Here is a 9,941-nt window from a genome sequence, read left to right on the forward strand (position 1 = left end):
CCCAACAATGACCCCATGACTGTCTTAATGACCGGACGGGGGCGAGGGGGGGGAAAGGCTGAATTAGCTGAGCCTTTCTCTAGCTGAAAGCTGCGTTTTTTTAGGTCAAGAGCGAATATACAGTTCAATTCTTGATTAGATTACATATTGTCACTGTCGGGTATAATTAACCCATTTTGGGCGGGAACCCCCTTTTGGTGTTAGCATTATGTTGTGCTTTATAGCTATTGAAAAATAGCAGATCTACAAGCTCATAGCGCGCCACCGAGTGGCGCGCTACGAGCTTGTAGGTCTGCTATTTTTGAAAAATCGAAGAACGACTGACATTGAAACATAGCTTTTTCAGAAAACTGTCAGGATGTATAGAAGACATTTTTAGAATCTGATCTCAGGTCAGAATGGAAAACTGTCAGGATGTAGAAGACTTTTTTAGAATCTGATCTCAGGTCAGAATGGAAAACTGTCAGGATGTAGAAGACATTTTTAGAATCTGATCTCAGGTCAGAATGGAAAACTGTCAGGATGTAGAAGACATTTTTAGAATCTGATCTCAGGTCAGAGTGGTTTAAACACACACGCGCAGACACACTGCTACTAATCCTGAAAAGTAAGAGTTTTGGACATGTGAGGTTTTTCCACCCGACAGAGACGACATCCTGTACCATTTGTTTTATATATTTTTTTAAACCGCTCCCCCCGGATCACTCTTATCAAACGGTGTGATAAGACAAAATAAAAAAATGAAATGGCCTCCCGCTCAAGATAAGAGGTTGGCAATTTAAGTCTCCTTTTGTTTTTCATTACCCAGCTGCACTTGAGCTATAATGAGACTTTTTCAGGCTTGGGCTGTGCAGGCATTGGTGGAAATGTTTTCGATATTAATTCTAGTTTTCTAGTCTTGTTGTAATGTCATTTCTGTGTCCCATACTGTCTACATGTACATACTGTACTGTGTGTAACGTTTGTAAGAATGCTCTAAACTAGAAGTAAAAACTTTCAGTTAATTTCTAGGAGCTATATATAAATCGGTAAATCGGCAATAATGGCAATTAATTTTATCTTATCGGCCAGAAATGTCATATCGCCCATCCCTATAATTTGCAAGAATGCTCAAAATAGAATCTATTAATTCAGTGCTTAGTTCTACTAGGAGTTAGTGTGTTTAGGACCAAGGGAGTGAATTGGTGGGTTGTGAAAAAATATGAGACTTCAAAGTTTTCACTGCTTCGTACAGTTTAAAAAAAATAATATTTATTGAACTTTATTGAGAGGATGTACACAGTACTAAATACACATATGTAGGTACAACCAGAGTAATCTAGTAAGAGAGTGGTGACATGCTTTGATCTCGCCGCAAAGCGGGTACTTATGGGCGATAGTTCCACACATTGCTCTTATGGCTGGAACTATCCTATTGAGACAAAGCGGGTCCCTATATGGGCGATAGTTCCACACATTGCTCCTGTGGCTGGAACTATTCCATTGAGACAAAGCGGGTACTTATGGGCGATAGTTCCACACATTGCTCCTATGGCTGGAACTATTCCATTGAGACAAAGCGGGTACTTATGGGCGATAGTTCCACACATTGCTCCTATGGCTGGAACTATTCCATTGAGACAAAGCGGGTACTTATGGGCGATAGTTCCACACATTGCTCCTATGGCTGGAACTATTCCATTGAGATAGAATGAGCACTTCCTCATTCCATTGTTACAATGAGAGTCAACGTGTCATTACTCTCTTACTAGATCACTCTGTGTACAACATAACATACAGTACAAATACACATACAGGTACAGTTATCTTTGGGGCAGCGGTGGCCAAACGGTTTGCGGAGCGGTCTTGATATCGGAAGGTCGCTAGTTCGTATCCCCGGACCGGCACGTTAAAATTACCACCGCTGAAGTGCCCTTGAGCAAGGCATTGAACCTCTCTACCATGAAATGTTATATGAGCAGGGCCTGGCTGTAAACAAGTTCTTGAGCTTAGTCCAGTTACCCTGGGTAAACATGGTAACTTTCTTTCTTTCTTTCCTCCCCTTCTTCCACCCCTGACCCCTGACTCGTTTATATATGGAAATAATCGAGAAGACAGTACTATAACCTCATGTGTCAAAGTGTGAAGTAAACATGTGAGCATAAAGCAGTATTATTTAGAAGCATGAACAGGTTGTTTTGGAGATGTGAATACAGGGAAGTCCTGAAGCGTCCTATAGAGAGGTAGTTGATCTGAGTGAAAGCGGAAGGTTGTTCCAGTCAGATGCAGCTTTGTAGTGGAATGACCCGAGTCCAGATTCTGAAAATATTCTGTTGCGAACCATAAGATAGGGATGTTGTGTGTGTGTGTGTCTAAGTGGGTCAGTATCACAGTACAATGTCTCTGTTTCAGAATGCTAACTTTCCAGGAAAAGAAAGTGTGTGTGTGTGTGTGTGTGTGTTATAGCTATAGCTCACATGGTCGTTGACGTCATCAGGCGTACATCCATAGTTACGTGTATTGGACGGCCAGCGGGGAAGATTGAGAAAAATCAACAACAAAGCTTTGTAGCTTCGCATCTGGAAGTTGAACCCAGCTCAGCTTCAATGTGTGGCTTTGTATCTTTTGCAGCAGTTGGATTTGCTTCATATAGCTTCATGTCGCTGGCTGTATCAGACTTTATCTTTGCATCATTCTGCCCATCATGTGAACGCACCAACAACACGATGCCATCGTTCTAATGAGCATGATGAGTAAGGACTAATCATGTAAAGATAAAGGATGGAAATGGGCGAACTGCTCCTTTTTTTTAACCACTTTGCCTGTCAGTATCGGGTATTGGGCGGAAATGTTCATGCGACGCGTTGGGAGTTTTGTCTTTCATGTCTTTCACCGAAGCTCTTAAGACGGAGCTGGAGTAGTTATTAAAACCAAAGGCATCTCTTGAGTCTTTGCACTAAAGGAACTAAAGGAATGGTTTCCCTTTAACATCATTTTAACCCATTCTGAACGGGAACCCATTTTGGTGTTAGCATCATGTCATGCTTTAGCTATTGAAAAATAGCAGATCTACAAGCTCATAACGCGCCACCGAGTGGCGCGCTACGAGCTTGTAGGTCTGCTATTTTTGAAAAATCGAAGAACAACTGACATTTTTAGAATCTGATCTCAGGTCAGAATGGGTTAATCAGACCAGTGTGTGTCCAGTGGAAACCTCGTATGAATCTGATCTCAGGTCAGAATGGGTTAAAACCAAGGCATCCAGGAGAGACATGGCCTGACCTTGAATCCATTTCAATGAGCTCTGCTGTCGAACTATTGGCAGTTACATAGAATTACACAAGCAGAGAGAGGGTGACTCACAGAGTCTGGGAAACATCTCTCTCTCTCTCTCTCTCTAATTGGTCTCTCTCTCCGCTCCCTTTCCCACTCACTCCAGCTGTTCTTGTCATCCACCTCCGTGATAAAGATGTCCTTAAGGCACAATTTACATCTGACGTGACGAGCGGTGTTTGAGAGAGATGGTAGAGAGAGATGGGATAGGGAGGGAGGGGGAGAGAGAGAGATGGCAGAGAGAGAGAGACACAGAGAGAGAGAGGGAGAGAGAGATGGCAGAGAGAGAGGGAGAGAGAGATGGTAGAGAGAGGGAGAGAGAGAGAGTGAGGAGGTGTTTAGGTCTGGCCTCCTCTCCATTAGCCCCAACATACCGTAGACTCTGTAGTTTTGTCAATGAGGCTGGTGGTATTTAAAGGGTGACATCCTGAAGTGTGGAGGAGGAGGAGAAGACAGCTGGCCTCTCCGGGAGGCCAGGGTGATGGATGTGTCCCTCTCGCCATTTGCATGAGCTTTTTTTTTTATTGTGCCGCGTGTACAGTATACATATATTGTGTACAGTATACCGTATATCGTCGCTGTTTGTTGGAAACCTCGTATGTCCAAAACTAGAGATGCTCCGATAATCGGCCAGCGATTGATCGGCCTATCTATGATCGGCATTTTACCCTATCTGGAGAAGCTGATCCTTTACACCATTGAAGTGGTATAAATGTCAATCGGATATATCAAATGAATGAAATGTAAATCTGGCCCTCGCACAACAGCCACCATGTCGCAGCGGGTGCTCGTGATTTCTCAAGGATGCGCCAGCCAGAAGGTCCACCCACCCACGGGAGCGGCGCCTGTGCCCGGTGGACCCCACTTGTAGCCCTATAGTTGCTCGGTAGGGTTGTTGGTGCAAGTGGGCCAGCGACTGGGCCAGGCCATGCCATGGCAGATCCACAGGGAGTGTTTTGATTCCCTGCTCTTGTTCGCTGCTACCTCGCAGTGTACTACGGTATATATTGTATAATATACAATATATAGTTACACTGCAAGGTAGCATATGGACGCGGCCAGGCCAGTGTTTAGCCTGCAGCACGGTGCACGGTGCACCACTAATTGACATCTTGCCCTGGGCAGTTACTTTCTTCTCAGCAGGACTTATAGGCCGTGGAAGGAGGGGTTATAGATCCTCCAGGACATGTGTGAGTTGTTGAGGTGCAGAGCACCAGAACCTGCCAGGAGGAAGAGTAGTGGAGGAGTTGGACTCTGAGATCATGTGTGATTAGTGCTCTCTGTGGGGAACGCTTTCCATCAGTGTGGGATTATTCTTTAAGACTTGGACGACTGTTGAGATTCATTGCAAATGGTGCAATCTTTAGGTAATAATAACCATTAGGATACGCACTACATTTTATATATATCGTTGTTGCTGTGGTGGTTTTCAACCAGTGGTCCTTGAGAGGGTTGCTAACCAAATGGTCTTTTTTTTATCAGATCTAAAATGAGCGTAAACTGTATTACTATATTGTGTGTGTGTCCGCACACAATACAGTTCTGCTCCCCTTTACTTTTTCTTCTCACTTATTCCACTTTTTTCTTCACAACATCCAACTATCACAAAATATTGTTAGTTTTGGGTCTGAGAGGCTGTCCTCTTTGGGTCTGAGAGGCTGTCCTCTTTGGGTCTGAGAGGCTGTCCTCTTTGGGTCTGAGAGGCTGTCCTCTTTGGGTCTGAGAGGCTGTCCTCTTTGGGTCTGAGAGGCTGTCCTCTTTGGGTCTGAGAGGCTGTCCTCTTTGGGTCTGAGAGGCTGTCCTCTTTGGGTCTGAGAGGCTGTCCTCTTTGGGTCTGAGAGGCTGTCCTCTTTGGGTCTGAGAGGGTTCTGGGTCTGAGAGGCTGTCCTCTTTGGGTCTGAGAGGCTGTCCTCTTTGGGTCTGAGAGGCTGTCCTCTTTGGGTCTGAGAGGCTGTCCTCTTTGGGTCTGAGAGGCTGTCCGTGGCTCAAGTACTGAATAAAAATGGGCCTTGAAATGAAAAGGATTGAAACCCACTGCTATACTTGAGCATACCCAAAGGAAGGACAGCCAAAACGCATCGCTCTGCGCTACGTTTCAGCTTGCAGATCTGCTACTTTTTATGCTTTTGTGTGACGCTGCAATTATTATGATCAAGCAGGGCGTTGGTTTACAAAAAATAAAAACACACACACACACACACACACACACACACACACACACACACACACACACACACACACACACTAGTTATGGAGACGAGAGGTTTCGCAGTAATTTTGCACTTTTATTACCTCCATTCTACTGTAATTATATAGTCAAAATGAATAGCCTAGAATGATCAAAAGTGTGAAAGTAATTGTTAGCAGCAGCAGCAGAGCTACAACGTGGCCGGTGTTGGGAGGGACGGGAGGACCATGTGTTCCCTGTGTTGGGAGGGACGGGAGGACCATGTGTTCCCTGTGTTGGGAGGGACGGGAGGACCATGTGTTCCCTGTGTTGGGAGGGACGTGAGGACCATGTGTTCCCTGTGTTGGGATGGACGGGAGGACCGTGTGTTCCCTGTGTTGGGAGGGACGGGAGGACCATGTGTTCAGCTGTAACTGTGTTACTTGAGGACATCTGCAACACTGACTGTTATTTTATAGTCCAACAGATTTAGGGATCAGCTGGACTGCATTGCATGCACACACACACACACACACGCACACACACACACACACACACACACACGCACACACACACACACTCCTGTAGCAAGCCCTGTCATAATATCTAAACCATAAAGCTTGAGGTATAGCCAAGGCAACCAGCTGAGATGCAGACGTGACGCTTTTGCTACACAAGAAGAAACACGGCTGTGTTTCTGACAGTTTTCTGAGAAACCCTGTGTTTCTGCGTCAGTGCTTCTCAAACTATTTCATGTCAAGGAGCCCCAGCAATTATGTTGTGTAATTGTCCCCCCCCCCCTTCATGCCACATAATAGGCTCTGGCCTGAAGTTCCGTTCATGACGACCTTTGCTGCATGTCTCTCCCCTTCTCTTTCTCTCCCTTTCCTGTCCATCTTCACTTGATATTATCAATAAAGGCTTCAGTAGTACGGAAAAGTGACGGCTGTGTGGGGTGAGTTTAGTGAACGATAAGGGGACGTTGCAGGACAACAGCAGTAGCTGTGTGGGGTGAGTTTAGTGAACGATAAGGGGACGTTGCAGGACAACAGCAGTAGCTGTGTGGGGTGAGTTTAGTGAACGATAAGGGGACGTTGCAGGACAACAGCAGTAGCTGTGTGGGGTGAGTTTAGTGAACGATAAGGGGACGTTGCAGGACAACAGCAGTAGCTGTGTGTGGTGAGTTTAGTGAATGATAAGGGGACGTTGCAGGACAACAGCAGTAGCTGTGTGGGGTGAGTTTAGTGAATGATAAGGGGACGTTGCAGGACAACAGCAGTAGCTGTGTGGGGTGAGTTTAGTGAATGATAAGGGGACATTGCAGGACAACAGCAGTAGCTGTGTGGGGTGAGTTTAGTGAATGATAAGAGGGGACGTTGCAGGACAACAGCAGTAGCTGTGTGGGGTGAGTTTAGTGAACGATAAGGGGACGTCTCAGGACAACAGCAGTAGCTGTGTGGGGTGAGTTTAGTGAACGATAAGGGGACGTTGCAGGACAACAGCAGTAGCTGTGTGGGGTGAGTTTAGTGAATGATAAGGGGACATCGCAGGACAACAGCAGTAGCTGTGTGGGGTGAGTTTAGTGAATGATAAGAGGGGACGTTGCAAGACAACAGCAGTAGCTGTGTGGGGTGAGTTTAGTGAATGATAAGAGGGGACGTTGCAAGACAACAGCAGTAGCTGTGTGGGGTGAGTTTAGTGAATGATAAGGGGACGTCTCAGGACAACAGCAGTAGCTGTGTGGGGTGAGTTTAGTGAATGATAAGGGGACGTTGCAGGACAACAGCAGTAGCTGTGTGGGGTGAGTTTAGTGAATGATAAGGGGACGTTGCAAGACAACAGCAGTAGCTGTGTGGGGTGAGTTTAGTGAACGATAAGGGGACGTTGCAGGACAACAGCAGTAGCTGTGTGGGGTGAGTTTAGTGAACGATAAGGGGACGTTGCAGGACAACAGCAGTAGCTGTGTGGGGTGAGTTTAGTGAACGATAAGGGGACGTTGCAAGACAACAGCAGTAGCTGTGTGGGGTGAGTTTAGTGAATGATAAGGGGACGTTGCAAGACAACAGCAGTAGCTGTGTGGGGTGAGTTTAGTGAACGATAAGGGGACGTTGCAGGACAACAGCAGTAGCTGTGTGGGGTGAGTTTAGTGAATGATAAGGGGACGTCTCAGGACAACAGCAGTAGCTGTGTGGGGTGAGTTTAGTGAATGATAAGGGGACGTTGCAGGACAACAGCAGTAGCTGTGTGGGGTGAGTTTAGTGAACGATAAGGGGACGTTGCAGGACAACAGCAGTAGCTGTGTGGGGTGAGTTTAGTGAACGATAAGGGGACGTTGCAGGACAACAGCAGTAGCTGTGTGGGGTGAGTTTAGTGAATGATAAGGGGACGTTGCAGGACAACAGCAGTAGCTGTGTGGGGTGAGTTTAGTGAATGATAAGGGGACATTGCAGGACAACAGCAGTAGCTGTGTGGGGTGAGTTTAGTGAACGATAAGGGGACGTTGCAGGACAACAGCAGTAGCTGTGTGGGGTGAGTTTAGTGAATGATAAGGGGACATCGCAGGACAACAGCAGTAGCTGTGTGGGGTGAGTTTAGTGAATGATAAGAGGGGACGTTGCAAGACAACAGCAGTAGCTGTGTGGGGTGAGTTTAGTGAATGATAAGAGGGGACGTTGCAAGACAACAGCAGTAGCTGTGTGGGGTGAGTTTAGTGAATGATAAGGGGACGTCTCAGGACAACAGCAGTAGCTGTGTGGGGTGAGTTTAGTGAATGATAAGGGGACGTTGCAGGACAACAGCAGTAGCTGTGTGGGGTGAGTTTAGTGAATGATAAGGGGACGTTGCAGGACAACAGCAGTAGCTGTGTGGGGTGAGTTTAGTGAACGATAAGGGGACGTCTCAGGACAACAGCAGTAGCTGTGTGGGGTGAGTTTAGTGAACGATAAGGGGACGTTGCAGGACAACAGCAGTAGCTGTGTGGGGTGAGTTTAGTGAATGATAAGGGGACATCGCAGGACAACAGCAGTAGCTGTGTGGGGTGAGTTTAGTGAATGATAAGAGGGGACGTTGCAAGACAACAGCAGTAGCTGTGTGTGGTGAGTTTAGTGAATGATAAGGGGACATTGCAGGACAACAGCAGTAGCTGTGTGGGGTGAGTTTAGTGAATGATAAGGGGACATTGCAGGACAACAGCAGTAGCTGTGTGGGGTGAGTTTAGTGAATGATAAGGGGACGTTGCAAGACAACAGCAGTAGCTGTGTGGGGTGAGTTTAGTGAACGATAAGGGGACGTTGCAGGACAACAGCAGTAGCTGTGTGTGGTGAGTTTAGTGAATGATAAGGGGACGTTGCAGGACAACAGCAGTAGCTGTGTGTGGTGAGTTTAGTGAATGATAAGGGGACATTGCAGGACAACAGCAGTAGCTGTGTGGGGTGAGTTTAGTGAATGATAAGGGGACATTGCAGGACAACAGCAGTAGCTGTGTGGGGTGAGTTTAGTGAATGATAAGGGGACGTTGCAGGACAACAGCAGTAGCTGTGTGGGGTGAGTTTAGTGAATGATAAGGGGACGTTGCAGGACAACAGCAGTAGCTGTGTGGGGTGAGTTTAGTGAATGATAAGGGGACGTTGCAGGACAACAGCAGTAGCTGTGTGGGGTGAGTTTAGTGAATGATAAGGGGACGTTGCAGGACAACAGCAGTAGCTGTGTGGGGTGAGTTTAGTGAATGATAAGGGGACATTGCAGGACAACAGCAGTAGCTGTGTGGGGTGAGTTTAGTGAATGATAAGGGGACGTTGCAGGACAACAGCAGTAGCTGTGTGGGGTGAGTTTAGTGAATGATAAGGGGACGTTGCAGGACAACAGCAGTAGCTGTGTGGGGTGAGTTTAGTGAATGATAAGGGGACGTTGCAGTTCTGGGCCCGGACGGCTGGCATAGATAGACGTCCGGGCACCTAGGCTTCTGATCCAGCCTGTGACACTGACAGCATGTCACAGGTTTGAGTCCCAATCCTGACGAGTCGACCTTGGGCTGCGTGTCACTCCCATAGAGTCATAAAGGAATAGAGTAGAGAGTGCGGAGCGGAGCGCCATAGTGTCAAGGCTGTTGTAGCCAGGAGCAACCATTGAGCAGCAATGAGCATTAGCAATGTATTGTTCTCTTCAAAATAACCTGATTGAAAAGAAAATGAGTCAAATGACCTAATTTACTAATTGGAAATGTTGCTTTGTACGTCGACGTGTGTGCACGCGTGTGCGCGCGTGTGTGTGTGTGTGTGTGTGTGTGTGTGTGTGTGTGTGCTTGTGTGCTTGAGCCCTTTTGCCTCTGTATTGTCTTTCTTTCCACTGCCTCCCGGTGGTGGGGAGGGAGGGAGCTGTGGAGGGAGGGAGCTGTGGAGGGAGGTAGCTGTGCAGATCAAAGCCTAACCTCTGTCTCTCTTTCATCCTCCTCCAGGACTCGGAG

The 9,941-nt window shown here is 46.9% G+C and overlaps 1 protein-coding gene across 2 annotated transcripts in view; it reads left to right on the plus strand.

Annotated features, from left to right (window-relative positions):
* Positions 1-9,941, plus strand: part of LOC308314856 (Golgi apparatus protein 1-like) — a 73,779-nt gene that overhangs the window by 14,968 nt on the left and 48,870 nt on the right. For both annotated transcript variants that reach the window (XM_080762614.1, XM_080762613.1), the window contains exon 2: positions 9,933-9,941. This exon is cut by the window's right edge and continues 21 nt beyond it. In XM_080762614.1, coding sequence (XP_080618740.1) covers positions 9,933-9,941 — 9 coding nt within the window. The remainder of the gene's footprint in view (positions 1-9,932) is intronic.

The sequence above is a fragment of the Protomyctophum bolini genome, assembly GCF_963924005.1.
Source record: "Protomyctophum bolini genome assembly, chromosome: 4".
Taxonomy (NCBI): domain Eukaryota; kingdom Metazoa; phylum Chordata; class Actinopteri; order Myctophiformes; family Myctophidae; genus Protomyctophum; species Protomyctophum bolini.